General features: G+C 36.5%; 3 protein-coding genes and 2 pseudogenes across 4 annotated transcripts; 1 reads left to right on the forward strand and 4 right to left on the reverse strand.

Annotated features, from left to right (window-relative positions):
- The first annotated feature begins 1,400 nt into the window (after positions 1-1,400).
- Positions 1,401-3,114, forward strand: LOC111293891 (clathrin light chain 3-like). The gene is made up of 3 exons (XM_022886936.2): positions 1,401-1,793; positions 1,963-2,116; positions 2,490-3,114. Exons 1-3 carry the CDS (start codon positions 1,444-1,446, stop codon positions 2,874-2,876), a joined length of 891 nt encoding a protein of 296 aa, XP_022742671.2. The 5' UTR covers positions 1,401-1,443; the 3' UTR covers positions 2,877-3,114.
- Positions 3,115-3,898: 784 nt separating this feature from the next.
- Positions 3,899-6,980, reverse strand: LOC111293890 (uncharacterized; annotated as a pseudogene). The gene is made up of 4 exons (XR_016327885.1): positions 6,712-6,980; positions 6,472-6,598; positions 5,376-5,490; positions 3,899-5,094 (listed from the first exon to the last, which is right to left on the reverse strand). The product of XR_016327885.1 is annotated as an uncharacterized LOC111293890 (transcript).
- Positions 6,981-8,229: 1,249 nt separating this feature from the next.
- LOC111293892 (chlorophyll a-b binding protein CP29.2, chloroplastic-like) lies at positions 8,230-9,246 on the reverse strand. Its single transcript, XM_089744160.1, has 2 exons — positions 9,151-9,246; positions 8,230-8,720 (listed from the first exon to the last, which is right to left on the reverse strand). Exons 1-2 carry the CDS (start codon positions 9,217-9,219, stop codon positions 8,361-8,363), a joined length of 429 nt encoding a protein of 142 aa, XP_089600286.1. The 5' UTR covers positions 9,220-9,246; the 3' UTR covers positions 8,230-8,360.
- Positions 9,217-9,760, reverse strand: LOC149515192 (chlorophyll a-b binding protein CP29.1, chloroplastic pseudogene; annotated as a pseudogene).
- A 2,436-nt stretch (positions 9,761-12,196) lies between these two features.
- Positions 12,197-16,093, reverse strand: LOC111294141 (vacuolar cation/proton exchanger 3-like). Its single transcript, XM_022887326.2, has 12 exons — positions 15,721-16,093; positions 15,222-15,289; positions 15,100-15,128; positions 14,346-14,542; positions 13,937-14,149; positions 13,706-13,837; positions 13,389-13,505; positions 13,233-13,286; positions 12,998-13,114; positions 12,815-12,905; positions 12,653-12,717; positions 12,197-12,558 (listed from the first exon to the last, which is right to left on the reverse strand). Exons 1-11 carry the CDS (start codon positions 15,985-15,987, stop codon positions 12,656-12,658), a joined length of 1,347 nt encoding a protein of 448 aa, XP_022743061.1. The 5' UTR covers positions 15,988-16,093; the 3' UTR covers positions 12,197-12,558; positions 12,653-12,655.
- Positions 16,094-16,202: the final 109 nt, after the last annotated feature.

Consider the following 16,202-nt stretch of genomic DNA (forward strand, 5'->3'; position numbering starts at 1 on the left):
ATTTTATAATTTCACAATCTAATAAATTTTTTGTTATAAATTAAAGATAAAACAACAAATAATCATGAAAAAAAAAAGCAACATTTATCTTTTATAACATAAATTTTGGTCATTTTGACCGAAGGTTGATTCTCAGGAGTGCAATGTGGCACTCCGTCATTTTCTCTACTTTTTTTTTTGTTTTAATTTTTTAGTTTTTTAAAAATATTTAATAACTATTTTTTTAAGATTTTTTTTTAGGTGTGACTCATTTTATGCAAAATTTTCTGTTTTTTTTTATCATTTTTTATTTTTTCAAAAATTTTAATTAATATTTTTTAAAATTTTATTTTTGTGTGACATTTATTTGACATGAAAGGTATGTCAAACATTCGATTTTTTTTAGTTAATTAAAATAACAAAACAATCAAGATATTTTAGTTTTGGTCATAACCAAATTAAAAAGTTCAATAATACAAATTGCACTCATTCATAAACAAGTGATAAATTTGATACATAGTTTTAATTTAAGTAAAGTGATAAATATAAAATTTTATTCTAACATCATATACATAAAGTTATACAATGGATACTTGTAAAATGTAAATTTAGTTTAATACATATATAAAAAAAAAGTATGATCTAAAATCCTGAAAGTTGAATAATAAATCATGTCCTAATCAGAAATCAAATTTTAGTTTACTTTAACCAAATTTTTATAAGGATAAAACTAATTAAATTTCATCCGTATCTCAAACTTTTATTTTGGTTTTATTTTAATTCTGAATCTTTGGATTGTGACATTTGAATTTCTAACATTTTAAAATAATTTTATTTAATAAATTAAAAAAAACAAATTTATTAACATTGATGCATTATTCATATTGTAACTTTTATGGCATGTCAAATGGATATTACTTTGGCATGCCATGCAAATATTTTTTTTCAATAGTTATTAAAAAATGCGAAAAAAAAAAAAAACGAAAATGAAATCAATTTAAAAAGTTGCAAATTTATAATGAAAAAAATTGAAAAGTTATAAATGCATTGATAAAAAGGGTCTCACATATGTGCGTATCTAGGAGGTTGGTACAGTACAGTCCCAACGACAGCGTGCAAAGCTCACCATCGCACCATGCAACAGAGGCTTCGCTTCCATCGGCACGCAATATTCGAGGCAGTGGGGACACAAGTCAAGCAAAAGGTGGCGCTCTATCAAACTAGAAAAACATTGAAAGCCTTCAACTCCAGCGTAATAAAGTACGTGGCATCACTTCATTCATTCTAGTGTAGATTACATCAGTTGCTGATCGCCATCTGGCAACTCTTGTAAACTCGAATGCACGGTATTAAAGCACCTGAGATTCTGTTCCGCGTGCTGATGCGATTTTAAGGCAAAGAGAGAGAGGTTTACGAAAACCGCAGCGATCAGTTGGTGTCGGGAAGAGAGAGCCTTTTAAGACGATGTCGTCTCGTCCTTTCGACGACGATGGCTACATAGGCTACGACCCTCGCCTCCCTTCCCAGCGATTTGAGTCGTACTCAAATTTCGACGCCGACTCGATCAAGGACTCAGTCGCCGATTCCCCTCCGATGTTCAACAGTCAGTCATACGATACCGGAGATGACGTGTTCGTATCTCATCCGATGCCGGAAACACCTTCTCCACCGCCGATCTACGGTAGCGGTAGCGGATACTCTGCTTTCTCACCGGAGCAGAACGGGAAGGGATTCAACGGAGAGTTTGGGTCGATCTTGCCGCCGCCTGAAGAGATGGAGCCGGAGGAAGGCTCTGCTTTGAGAGAGTGGCGCAGGTAAGTTTACGACTACAAATAACTTAGTTGAACTTCAGTAAGGGGTATTTTTTTTGCTAATAAAAATTTTACTATTACCATTTTTTAAAAATAAAATTTGAGTTGATGAAGTTTCTGGAAGTTGTTTCGTGATGATCTAACGTTTGAGATTGAAGTTATGGATTGGCAGACTGAACGCGATTAAAATAAAGGAGAAGGAGAAGAAAGAGAAGGAGATGTTGGAGCAAACAGTAAAGGAAGCAGACGAGTACAAAGTTGAATTCTATAGGAAGAGAATTATCGCTGTTGAAAATAACAAAGCCTCCAACAGAGAGAAGGAGAAGGTGATAGATCAAATCTCAATTTCTTATGTTTTTTCGCTATTGAATGGAAGCAAAATTTATGGTCTGTTAAACTGATTGAATGGTGTGGATTTTATTAATGAGTTGATGAACTTCATTTCCTAGGAAAATAAAGGTAATAATGTTATGGCGTTGGTCCTGAAGTTAATGGGTCAAAGAGTGTCGATAGTGTGTGTATGTATGTTAGCTTAAAGTTGACATGAATTTATGTGTCTCATTATCCTATATGGTGTTGGAGTTGGTGATATTGCTTTAGCATTGACTGAGTTCATTCTTCCTGGTGGTTGACTTGTCATAGTAAGTGTCAAGCCAATGACTCGTGTTTAGATTTCATATTTTGGATCATATATGACAGCTATTTTTGGAAAACCGGGAGAAGTTCCATGCTGAAGCTGCAAAAAATTACTGGAAGGCGATTGCAGAACTCATCCCCCATGAGGTGCCAGCTATAGAGAAGAGGGGAAAGAAGGATAAAGAAAAGAAACCTTCCATTGTTGTGATCCAGGGACCAAAACCTGGGAAGCCAACTGATCTCTCGAGGATGCGACAGATACTTGTGAAGCTAAAGCACAATCCCCCTCCCCACATGAAGCCCAAACCGCCAACATCAGTAGAAGCCAAGAAAGATGCTAAAACTGGTACTCCTACTGCCTCTGGTACCCCAGGTGCCGGTCCCAATGCTCCTCCCCCTAAGATGTCAGCTGCAACTACTCCAGAGACGGTTGCCGCTGCTCGAGAATAAAACTGCTGAGTGCTAGATCCTACTATCCATTTGACAAGTAATTAGTGTGATTATAGTACGTTAAGGTTTGTATAATCCTTTGCTTTCTCTTTGAAGGTTCTTATGGGCATCTATGGAATTTTATGTAGAAAATTTGTGTGCACCATACCAAGTTTGGTTGTCGGTGTGTGTTTTGTTTTGTCTTTATGAACCAAAACTTTTGTTCTTTGGCATATATATATCTTGTCTAGTTATCTTCTTTGCCTTAGTATTACGTATTTAAGAATTAACAACAATTCCATAGCGTTGCTCATCTCCACCACCCCACTAATTTTCTTAACAGCAAGGAAAATCTACAGGAAGTAGGTTATGGTTGCTAAAATTTACAAGTTTGATTATCAACAGAAAAATATCAGATGGTCTATTAAAATTTCAGAACTTGTTCCCAAGAAAAAAAAAAAAAAAAAGCCCTCAGCACTTGCATTAACAAAATTCTTCAAGCTGAATAATATGATCCCAAATTGAAAATGTTATGCTTGTGATGGTAAGATTGTAATTTACGAGTTAAAAGCATGAGGCCTGAGATCAACCGTTTTCTGTATTCTGAGAAAGGCAGGAGCATTTCCATAAATTCCATTTCCAGACAGTAAATCTAGATCAATCTTACAATTAATATACTGAAGGATTACCTACAAGTAGTAACAGATTACAGAAATCTGAAATCCCCCGTAACCATCAGCTTCTTTAAGAAACAGGTTGTTTCTTTAATCATCATGCCGGCTGAGCTTTCCAATAGAAATATGATAAGCTTGTAAATCAATATATAATTTTGGACGAAAGTCACCTTGGTCAGCTAGCACGCTTAGTGGAGGGAGAGGAGTTTCCTCTCTCACTACTGAGATCATTGTCTTCCTATTCACTCCCGTCAAAACAGAAGGAATTATTGTTGACACTTGGTTCAGAGCTAGCATTGCTGCTCGTGGCAAGAGGAGAATCAGAAACACTTATAGTCCTGCTCTTTGTGGATCTTGATCTCACACTGTATATGGAGGAAGCTGGAACATCTGTCATAAGAGGACGCTGATTACCAGCAACACTTCCCCTGATATCCTGCACAAGAAAAGGTCAAGATATAGTAATGATAATCAAATCCCGAACAAGGACAGTACTCAATTATTAAAGCATGAGAAAGTCAAGAAGTAAAGAAAGAGATGTATAACATGTGTCTCAGAGCCATATCTAGAGACGTCTTTGAGAGTGTTCTCCCAAACCCTGAGTTGTCGAGGAAGTAGATAACTTTGCAGTAGGGTTATTACGAGGATTGTCATCTTGCTTTGGGGGTACCAGTTTCCTCATATTTACTACTCTCTCAACCATTTTGTTCCAATCACTAGTGGACTATCATTGTCACTACCATTATTATCTGCTCTATGCACAGCACGAATGGAGCTCCCATTACCAACACAGCTACTTGACACCCTACTTCTAGCAGGAGAGCAGGACTCTCGTCTTGGTCTTCCATTAGAACTGGCCTCAATAGAATATGATCTGACACCAAGTGCTCCTGGCCTCCCCCGTGAGGCTGAAGCTGGTCTTTCTGGCAATGTCGTCCTTAAATATCAAGTGAAAAACCAGGCATCTCAGATGGTTTCCAAGGCCTAGATTTTACAGTTGGAGATGTGCCACGTGATGGTACTGAATATTTTGACGTAGTGAGAGCTGATTTTGTTACAGAAGACGTGGAAGGAGCTGATTTCATAACTGAAGAAGTAATGGGAGCTGATTTTGGTACTGAAGAAGTGGTGGCAGCTGATCTTGTTACTGAAGAAGATCGACCAGTAGGTGCAGATGCAATAGGTGTACCAGATAAGGAAGTTGGTTGACGTGTTGGTGTGGTTGATCTTGACGTCAGCTCGGAAGCAGGCAAAGAGGGTCTAGTAGTTGGTGTGGAAGAGCGTGCAGTGGATCTAGTTGGAGTGGAGGATCTTGCTGTAGAAGCAGCAGGTTTTGTCGAAGGTAAGGTGGCTCGTGATGTAGGCGTACAAGACCTCGAAGGCTTGGTTGCTGTGGGTAGAGTGGTCCGGCTAGTAGGTGTTGCAGGTCTACTAGCAGATTTTGGACCACCTGAAGAGGATGGCCTTTTATTAAGAGTACTAGAAGTGTTTAGTTCAACTGACGGAGTTTGTTGCTTTGGTGCTAGAGTGTTCTTTGAAGCAGGTTCCTCTGGGAGATTTGCCAGCTGAAACCCCAAGGCAAAAAAAAAAAAAAAGCTAGATATGACAATAGGGAAGCAACATAAATCTCTAACGACCACAGAGCAAATAAACCCAGCTAACTGTCATAACTTTGACAACCAGATAAAGCTGAAAAAACACATGCCATAAGAGATCTAATGCTCCCAGTATGACATGACTGAAACTGATATCATTATGACAACTTAATTTCGCAATCTGGACACGCAGATAACAGCAGTAGAAAAGGTTTAAAGCATCCAGAACTCAAATCATATAGAGTTGATACCCTTGTTTTCAGAGCAGTAGGACGAGCATTAGACATCCCAATCTGGCGCATTACTGTCTTCTGTGATTCCATCTCCAAAGAGGGAAATAGTGGTGTACCGGGTGGAGTAAGAAGCCTGAAGGCAGAAGACATCTCCCATTAATACAAAGAAAAGAAACAATTAATGTTGAATCCCATCATCATGATCGATATGAATTCAATGTGTAATAATAAGGAAATTTCAATTATCATTGATGTATGCATCAGTTTTTGTTTACTTTCAAAGCACCAACAATAACTGAGTTTGGGAAAAAAAAAGAAGAAGAAAGTTTTCCTTTTTTTTTTTAAAAAAAAAGTATGATCTTTAACAAATCATAAGTTAATGGCAACAGCAGGCCAAAACAAAGGTTTTCTAAACGCAAGCACAGAAAGAAGAATTACATTACTGATGACAATGTCCAACAAATGACACAATGTTATTTTGGGAGAAAATTAGCAGTGGAATGCATCATATTCATGGATGCACTTTCTTAACATTGCAGAAGCAGCAAAATTAATAGAACCATTAAGCCATATCCTTCACCTAAAAACTTGAGACATTGGGTTTTGGGACAAATACCTATCCAGTCTTTGCACTTTCACTACTTTTTGTCTGATATATGATTGATCTGAACAATCTAAAATAAAAGCAAATAACAAGTTTGAATTCTTCTTTAAGAAAAAAAAAAAAACCTTTCATGTTAAAATGCAAATTTTGCTAAAAGCAAGTGAAGGCGTTTCTTTTAAAGATTTAGAATGATGTCAAGTTCTTCTCTTTATGGCTAAATTGGTACCCACACATCTCCCTCTTAAAAGGAAGCTTTAAGATCGAATCAAATCATTTCTCCTTACACTACAAAAAACTTAAACAAAAAAGTTGCTCACACAAATCTCACTTTTTTTTTCATTTAAAAAAGCAAAAAAAGGAAATTTGCGAAGCACGTAGTTTGGATCATCCAAAGCTCAGAGCTCCTTATAGTAACTAACAAAAAACACTATTGCTATAAACACAGATCGATCTTAAATTCTCAGCTAAAAAAGGGAAAATATTCAATTAGAAATCACAGACTTTTTTTACCAATCATAATCAGACTTTTCATTCTCCGAATTCAAAAAATTATCAGCTGCAGTCTTCCGTACAGGAACAGCCAAGACAATCTTCGATATCGGAGAACCGCTGCCGCAGTTTCCGTTTCCGTTAGATTCTATATAAATCCAAAAGCATCAGTTAGTCATCGGTCAACAAACTAACAATCAGTTCAAAAAACTTCATCTTCCACAAGGAAGAGCTTCCAAAACGAAGTCTTAATCGTTTTACCTAGAGGAGCATTGAGTTCTTCAGAGTTGTGAAGCGAGAGAAGATTGTTGTTCTTCTCTTTCTCCTTCTCTCGTCTCCGCAATTCCAGGGACAAAGCTAGCTCGTCGTCTGTCTCTTTCATCGCCATTTTCGATCTCTAAAAATTAATCAAACGAAACCGACTCTTTCAGTATCAAAACTCAGCTTCAAAGCTACAAAAATGGAACCAAAAAAAGAAAAAAAAATAGGTAGGTTCAACAAGAAAGGCGCCTGCTACTTATTACAACGCTATTTCCGAGTGAAAGAAGAAAATATTTAAATTTTAAAGAAGAGTTTTTTTTTTTTTAATTTAATTTTTTTAAATGATCGGACATGGAACAGACTAAATGGTTCCAAGCTCAATTTTCCATACCTATGTCAATGAGTGGCAATTTTGTAGTTAGATTGTAAAAATCTGTCTATTTATATAGAGTTCGAGGAAAACATTCTTGAGGCGGCAAGAAAGCATATGGTGGACGATCGACTTTAAAATAAATAAAGAAATAGCTAAGAGACGCCGCTAGGCAGCGGATACTTCCTCCGAAGTTGAATTCAAAAAACTTGGGGACTCAAAAGATGCTGAGATTTAACGTGAGCTGTTGGATTTCTCGAGGTAAACAAACGATGGCGAGTCGGACGGCCCTGATTTAAATGGCCATCGTGAATCGAGCGGTTCAACCTTGGCGCCTACCACTGCCTTGCGTCTTTGCTGTTGGGCCCCCAACCTGCGAAAATGTTTAATGTGTTTGATGCCCATTTTGGAAATTTAGGAGGGACACACCAAAGTTTGAAAATGTTTTCTTGTTTTTGTTTGAACAAACGACAAATGTTAATCTGATCTGAATCTAAAACCTATCGCTGACTGATGCCAACCAAATCTACAAAGATTGGTATCTTCATCTATTGCTATTAATTTCTTAATCTTAGCATTCTTTAAGTCTCCTCATGACATGCCGAGTCCAGGCCTCCGAGGGAGCAATTGAAAGGAAAAAGGTCAATTTGCTTCTCGTGGATCAAACGCTTCGAGTCTAGAGTTTTCCGGGGTTGACTGGTCGGTGTCAGAGGATTGCAGGAGAAAGGATGTTTATGAATACAAAGCACATACGGGGATATTCATGCAAAGCAACAGGGTCATGTTCAACTTCAATCCTTGCTATCTATCTAGGGATAAAGATAGCATACTGATATTACCCTTTCCATCATAAAATCAAGCTTAGAAAAATTACCAAAATCCAGATGATATGTCTGTTGAAGAGATATACCGAATCAAATAATATTATTACTAAGATCTTCTTGATTAAAGACATTGAATGTAAATATAAACTACATGGGCCAAGCCCATAAATGTCATTTGAATTTGTTTGGAATTTTGGATGGATTGGGTGTTGTCGTGATTAACATATAGAAGAATTTTCTTTTCACTTCTCATTTCCCTTCTTAAAATTACTTGTTTCCCTCGAGTTTGGGGGGGAGGGGATGGATGTTGCTATCACTTTTTGAGAAAACCAGACAATATTAGCTCATAGGCTTCTCTACTGAAACTGTCGAATGTTATAATTTTAGCAACATAGAAGGCACATACAAATAGTACATCGAGCAAAATCTACTCAAGCTAAATTAAAGCAATCTTTTTAAGGCGTGAAGGTGTCAATGATGGTAGTGTGAAGGGGGTCATTCAAGTGGGTAGCCCAGTTGTTAAGAGGACCTTTGCCTGTTACAGCAGCTTGGACTGCAAATCCCAGGAAAGCAAACATTGCAAGGCGAGCATGCTTGATCTCAGCCAATTGAAGGGTGGCCTTCTTCTCAGGGTCAGAGGCCAAGCCAAGAGGGTCAAAGTACTCTCCTCCAGGGTACAGCCTTTTCTCAGGGTCAAGCTCTGCGTTCCTTTGGAACTCTATGTATCCAATCACCAAGACTTCGATCCAAATCAATGTTGTCATGGAGAATGGAAGGGGTTGGCCGAGGTAAGATGACCCCTCAACTAGCTCCACCTGAAATAAACAAACAATATCTGTTATATTGACAGCAGGTTGTTAAAACCTGTGGCAGAAGATAACCATAAGCTCATTTTACCCTGAAAAGATTTCTCAGGGTTACTACTTATCAAACAAGCAACGGTAAAGGCATGCATCAAGTTTCTATTCCCATATGCTACTCAGTTGCAACAATGTTTCTACCAAATTTATCAACAAAAGGCGTCGGAGATTAATTAGCTTGTCAGATTAATCAAGACATTCTTTTTTGCTTTCACTGCAACTTTCTACTATTTACCGATTTTGTCTCTCATTGTTTTGCAGCCTTTTTACTATATCTTAATCTTCATTAGTACTCAGTACAGTTCTTTTAACTAGAGTATCTCAATTATGCAACAAAACAATGGTTTCCAAAAAGCATACAAGGGCGGCAGGTAAGTAAACTAACCTTGCCAGCATCTTGCGAGGTGACTCCAGTAAGCCATTCGACAGTTAGTGCACCAAGAGTAGCCAACATGGCCCACCTCCCATGAATCAGCTCACACTCACGGAACCTCTGCAACCAAACACCTCCCTGTAGGGCTGAAACGGTGTTGCCTTTACGTCCGAAACCTCTGTCCTGGTCCCAATGATCTCACCAGCCAAGTTCTTTGCCAGGTTCTGGTCCAAAGAATCCAAATCATATTGCAAGTACTCTGCAGGCTTCCCCAAACCAAAAGGGTCGAACCCGTAATCACCAACCAAGCTTCCGTCTAGCCAGTCCGGTGCTACAGCTCCCGGATACCATAGAGGGCGATCGGAGATTGGTTTTGAGACTTTCTTGGCAGCTTTCTTGCCACCAAAGCCTAACCTGGCCACTACTCTCCCTGAGCTTGTGTAAACGTCAGGGAGGCAGGTGCCCATGAAAGAGGATGTAGCGGCGGCAGCGGCTGTGGCAGCCATTGGTCGGAGGAAGCTAACTAGGGTTGGCAGCCTAATCGGAAATCGACGAGTTTTGACCCCATCCCATAAAATCGATATTTTTTTTTTTAAATCGAATTTTGAATGGACGAAATCAAGTTAGATATTATTAATAAAAAATCAGATTCAGTTTTAGATGAATTCGATCTATATTATATAAAAAATTATTTTTAATTTTAAAATTATATATTTATATTTAAAAATAATATTTTATATTTTAAAAAATAATACTTTATTAATTTCAAGTTAAATCAAATCGATAATGATTTATAAAATATTAAATTTAGATCGAATTTAAATATAAAAAAATAAAAAAATGGGAAATGGGAAATTTGTTAACAGTTTGGAGTGTGTTAGTTTTGATCAGTCGTGTTATAATAAAGGAAAGTTTTGCCCATGAAGAAAGGTGGATTGATGACCGTTGGATGAAGAAGTGTATCCATCTGACGAATAAAAAGGTATAGGCCTTATCTGTTTGTGGGGTCTGGAGTTTCGGTCGTTCTGCTGTTCAGCCAGGCTAAAGCAGCTTAATAAGTTGCCAGTTTTGCGCTTTTTCTCTGATTGTTTTTTTTTTTGTGTGTGGTTGATGATGGCAGGAGAGAATCTCTTGATTCCATGAAGATATTAAAATAATGATAGGAAACAAACAAAATCTAGACAATAACTCGAATACGAAAATTTTCACTTTAACCTTACCTCATTCTTATATAATTTAAACTAACTAGAAATAAATCTTTGCTATTACCAAATTTCATCTCTTTATAAATCTCAAGTAAAAACTCGGAAAAGCTTCAATCACGTTTACATGGATGGATTTTAAACTAAAAAGTGGCTTTTACTTCAGATAACTGATTTTATCTAATAGCAAAAGATTAAAATGTCCGTTTTCTGGCTCAAATCAATTCAAAAAGAGGGCTCACGAGGACCCCATGAATTGGCTTTAAAGATTTCCAAGAGTTTGCCCAATTCAGCCCAATTCTATGCCCAAAGCTCAATATCCAAAACCCAAATTATCTTCACATCAAGACCGGCAGGCAAGAACGAAAAAAAATGCAGGAAAAAGAAAAAATAGATATTCGTCAACAACAAAATGCAACTGAGACCCAGTCCAAACATCCAAAACCCACCCAGGACCAGCCCACAATACAAAGCCCAAATCATAATCCCGAAAACAACACCAAGCGTGGAAAATGAAGAGCAAAACGAATTGCAACCCAAGAACAAGCCCACTTAGCCCACAATTCAACCAAAGGCATGTCCCACGTCAAGTCATTTGTATTTACTTGTCATATTGGCACTGTCATTTTTTGGGTTTTTACCAGTTAGAGTTGCTTCCCGTGCAAAAGAAAAATATGATATGAAAAATCATTTAATGCCCAATCGGAAACCCAGAAAAGATAAAACATAAGCAAGCACAAATAATTGCCCTAAAAAAATACAGCCTCATTACAATAAACAACAGGCAGCTCAAGAATTTTCATGTACAATAATACATGGTTCTTTGGTAATGCAAATTTCCTACCATTATGTTGGAACTTAAATTGCAGTTCCACCTAAAAATTGAAGAACGAACCTGACCACCACAACAAATGGCTAAACGGGGAACCATCCCAGCACAAATCTATGCTAGCAGCAGCTTGTGGATTCTCACATATCATATGGTAAAAACACAGCTTGTAGTTTCCTGCTTTTCTTTCTGGCGATTTTCGTCCACTTACTTTCTTTACTCCATGAATATATATGTATATAAATATATATAAACAATTTCAATTAACTATAATTTTTTTTATAATTTAAGTTGTAAGAGTATTTTTCTTTTATATTTGAAAGAATTGGATTTGAAAGAAAGTAAAAGTGTAAATCTACTCATTTTTATTTCCTTTTTATGAAACCAAAAAAAAAAAAAAAAAGAAACAGAAAGTAAAATTTTTCATCCACACTTTTTTTTCTTTCTACACAGTAACCAAACTAAACCAAACAAATTATGATTCCTACGGCTAGCCTTTATTTCTAAGCTAATTGATTTCTTTCAATGTTGCAGGAATGTTATTGATTGATTTCCTCTAGCAAGTAAAATATTTACAAGCAAAGGCAAGCAATGCTGAAAACAAGACAGCAAACTGCCAAAAGTAAGACGAAACATAGTATTTAGTTGGATATATAGCTGAACACCACCGTAAGCAGACCAAGAGTACAATAATGCTGCTAGTCTTGGAAAACTGCTAAATTGCTGACTGTTCACTAGCAACGTTATCATCTGTTTTTCTTACTCTATATTGATTGACTTTTTTTTTTGTTATATACAAAACAAAAAAAAGATAGTGAATGAGAAAAAAATAAGTCAACTTAATTAAGTTATGGATTTCATATGATTTGAATTTAGCACTGTGACCATTGTCAGTTCAATTTTAAGAGAAATGCATTGAAAATTTTGCCCCAGGAGATTCATAATCACAATTTGTAAGTAAGCAAGTCTTTTGAAACCAAATATGGAATGGCAAGATTTAAATGAAATCATAAGCTAACTTGCCAAATAAAAACAACAAACGATTTCATTTATTTTGATGAAATGCATTACAAGAGGGAAACAACCACATCAGCTAGCTCATTTGCCACTCTTATACTGGCATAATTTAGAAACATACCTCAGTTGAAAAGCAAAAAACACACCGAAAGAGATCTATACACAGACAGAACAATGTCCTGTGGTACCAATCTAAAGCATATATTTATATATATGGTACCCATCTCAAGTTTGAACTTTGAAGAAATGACAACTTCTGTGCGGTGGAGTAACTGCGAATTGTCAGCTTTCTGGCAGGCCAGACCATAATGAAAGAATGACATGAAATGTCCGTTGAAGTTTCAAACGTTTCATCATCAAAGGGGATAAAGCCTGAATTCATTAATATTTATACCCAGTTAATCTTTAGTTCCATAATATTTGAACCTATTAATTTGTACAAGCTGTATTTACAAAATTGACTTACTTATCAAACTCTGAAGATTTTGTCAATGGCTATTTCAGTTTCCGAGTTTGTGATGTTTACTTGGTCTGAGATGAAAAAGTGGGAAACAAAAAATAAAATAGTTAGAAGAAATAATAGTGAAATGATGGATAGTTCAGAATTAGTGACTGTGAGAATCCATACTTAGAGGTGTTTTGGATACAAAAAAGCAAGTTCCAATAACAATGTAGAGCAGTAGAAGAACCAGTCCTTTCATGTAGTGAGAAGTGCCATCCTACAAGATTTTATTAGCTCAACTTGGTCAATAATGAAGCCAAGAAATAAAAATGTTATTTGCATGAGTGAAATGAAAATAGCGTTAATTACTTGTAAAGTGAAGGCTACGGCAATAATTGATAGAGCGAGAGAGCCAGTTTCAAGGAGATTGAAATTAAGATCCATGTTAATACCCATAATCCAAGCCACAACCACACAGAGTGGGACCTGAGTCACATTGAATTAATGTTTATTTTTAAAATCAGAAGTTCCAAATTTTAAAAGACTGCATGCTCTTCTTAGTAAAGGCCAATGAAGGCTTCAATTATATATAGTAAGTTCGTACCACAAACATGGAAATTTGAGTTGCAGATCCTAATGCAACACCTAAAGAAATATCCTGCATTTCAGTTCCAAAATTTCTGTCAATATATTGTTTCACTGATGAAACCGCTGATGAAAGCCTGAAACTACAGGAAAATTAAGAAAGGCTATTACTTACCAGCTTGTTTTTAAAAGCAAAAATAATGGCTCCTGCATGTTCTGCTGCATTTCCAACAATGGGTAGCAGAATAATGCTGATGAAGCTAACAGAAATTCCCCAAGAATCCGAGGCAGCCTGAAATTTATTTTCTGATAGTTTAGTTAATTTTACAAAAAAAAAAAAAACCTGACTTTGAATAATGATTATAAGTAGCCGTACACTCTACTATAATAAGTGTCACTTTAGCACAATTCGTGGCTGGTAACTTATTAAAAAAATGGTATAACATGTGGCTAAATACAAACAAATTGATAGATTGTACTCTCGTAAAATACCTCAATTGTTTGTACAACATATTCAGACAGCAGAGAGATGACAGTAGTCATTCCAATTAGCCAGATAAATCCACTCCAAAATCCAATTACTGGTGCTTCTTCTGGTAGTCCATCTTCGTCATCTTCTGATTCCTGATCAATTGCACCACAGTGGACATATCGGCTATAATTTAGAATATCAGTTTCATAGTAGAAACTGGATTTTAGAAGCTAGAACATTGATTGAACTACCTCTTGAGCTTCAAACAATTGCCGGTGTGTGAATAGTTGGAAGACCAGGTATGAAAGGTACGTAATCAACATTACAATGCTGCTGGCTCTCGACAACTGCAGTGTTGGGTCATTTGTGACAGCAGCGGACGCCCCAGTCAGTCGAAACAACAATGGCAGCGAATGGCACAATAATGCAAGCAGCAGAAGGAGAGAGTTCACATCAGCTTGTCTCTGTCAAATTCAACAGTGTTTAACACACTGAAGTTAGTCGTAACTCTTGAGCCAGATGTATTAAAATAGTCGTAACATAATATTAAACATCTCCCACTATGTGTTAAAATAACTTTGGTGCTAGAAAATTTTTAAACAAAGTGAAGCTTGATTTATTTATGAATGCATTGCATGTAAAGTTAGACAAGTAACTTACTCTATCATATTTTTGTTCCTTTCTCAGGTTGGCAATACCGCCACAGAAGAGAGAGGTTCCAAGAACCAAAAGCAGGTTTGATAGGACAGAACCCAGAAGGGAATACTTGACCACATCTATTTTGTATTGGCCTAGGGCAAAAATTGCTATGATAAGCTCAGTAGCATTGCCACAGGTTGCATTCAACAGCCCTCCCACTGCAAGATTAAAATATAATCCAAAGAATAATTAATTCCATGATTGAACATCCCTTTCATATTCTTCATAAAAGTAGTTAAATTCAATGTTATTTTAAAAACACAAGTCATCTAAAATAGCTAAGGTCAACAAAGTATATAAGGTCGAGAGATTATAATAATGATGATGATGATTACACAAAAATCAACATATATCCTAATTTCCTTTTGCTAACCATTTCAAGATTAATCACCATTAAGTAGAAGACATAGGCAGAAAAAAGAATGTACTTTTCAAGAAATTGAAATAGTCATTAAATCTTACAACGATATTGCACCAAACACTCACAAATGGAAGATAAGAAAAAGCATGGACAAGTGTTTCCTGCGTTTTTGGTTTCTTTCAGAACACTAACTTGGGATTCCCTGGTAGCTTTAGACCCAGTAGTGTCGAATGTACTAGAAATATTGTAGCAAGGTTGGCAATCAAAGAGAAAAATAAAGCTGATACTACCGATGTTTAATCACCCAACCTTGAAAATTTGAGTAAAGTACAGTATAAGAGTATTATTAATTACCTGTTGGACCAGTGTAATAAGCGATTTGCCTGCAAGTACACGGATAGGATAAAACATTGGAATTAATTGTCAAATTCAATTGTAGATATTAACGATGAAGCACAAATGTGAATCCGCCTTACTCCGTGAGAAAGCTGACTCGTTCAGCCAATGGTGTAAGTCCAAGTAAACTCAATGCAAAAACGCAGGGCTGTATTTTACAGGAAGATCATAAATGTTAGTACTAGCTAACTTATACGATTAAGAAACAGCAATAAATATTGTTTTAAGTGGAACTGTGGAAATTCAAATAGATGTTGAAGACATCTCATATATCAAAGAAAAAAGTATGATATAGTTGGAATGATGGAAGTTGATGAATACATTTAGATGCTGTAAAAAACATGATCAAGATTTGGGTAGTTTAACTTTTTACAGTCCAATATTTCCTCCATGACTTTTCTATATCTGAGAATTGAGCATCAAATTGTTTAAGCAGAAAATCAAGTCAAATTGAATTTAATCCAATTCTGATCGGTCAATCTGCATTCATTGTCACCACTGCCAGCAATCACTGTTTTATAAAAAACCCTAAAAAGCAACATTTACAAAACAATGAAAAAGCAAGAAAAAGAAACTCACTCTTCCAAACCCATAGCAGTCAGCAACAACCGCCAGTGGAATAGCAGGGAAGAGAACCGAAAGTTTAGTCCCTAGAATAACCTCTTGAAGATTGGTCAGGAACTGCCTAAGCATCCCATATCGAACCTTGGAAACAAGCGTCAGGTCCGACTTTTTCCGCAATGAAGAGGACGACATGTTGTGCGCAGTCCTGCCATGGCGAATCTCCTTGCTGGACCCCTTCAAGTTTCCTTTCTCCAATAGCCATGGTTCTTGCAAGGAAGCCATCTTTCTTGCCACACTCAAACCCAAATATTTCCTTGTAAGGCAATGTACACTACTAAAAGAAAAAATTGAGAACCGTGACAAAAGCAATCAAGTCTCAAAATCTATCTCGATGAGTTGGAGAGTAAGATACGTACTGTTATAAATAGGAGACTCATGGCTGTTTGATACTACGGTATGTATCAAATAATTATTAGAGAAAATCAGAAAATGCAACT

Source organism: Durio zibethinus, chromosome 14 (genome assembly GCF_047325235.1).
Source record: "Durio zibethinus cultivar Kanyao isolate XHJ-2024 chromosome 14, ASM4732523v1, whole genome shotgun sequence".
Lineage (NCBI taxonomy): Eukaryota > Viridiplantae > Streptophyta > Magnoliopsida > Malvales > Malvaceae > Durio > Durio zibethinus.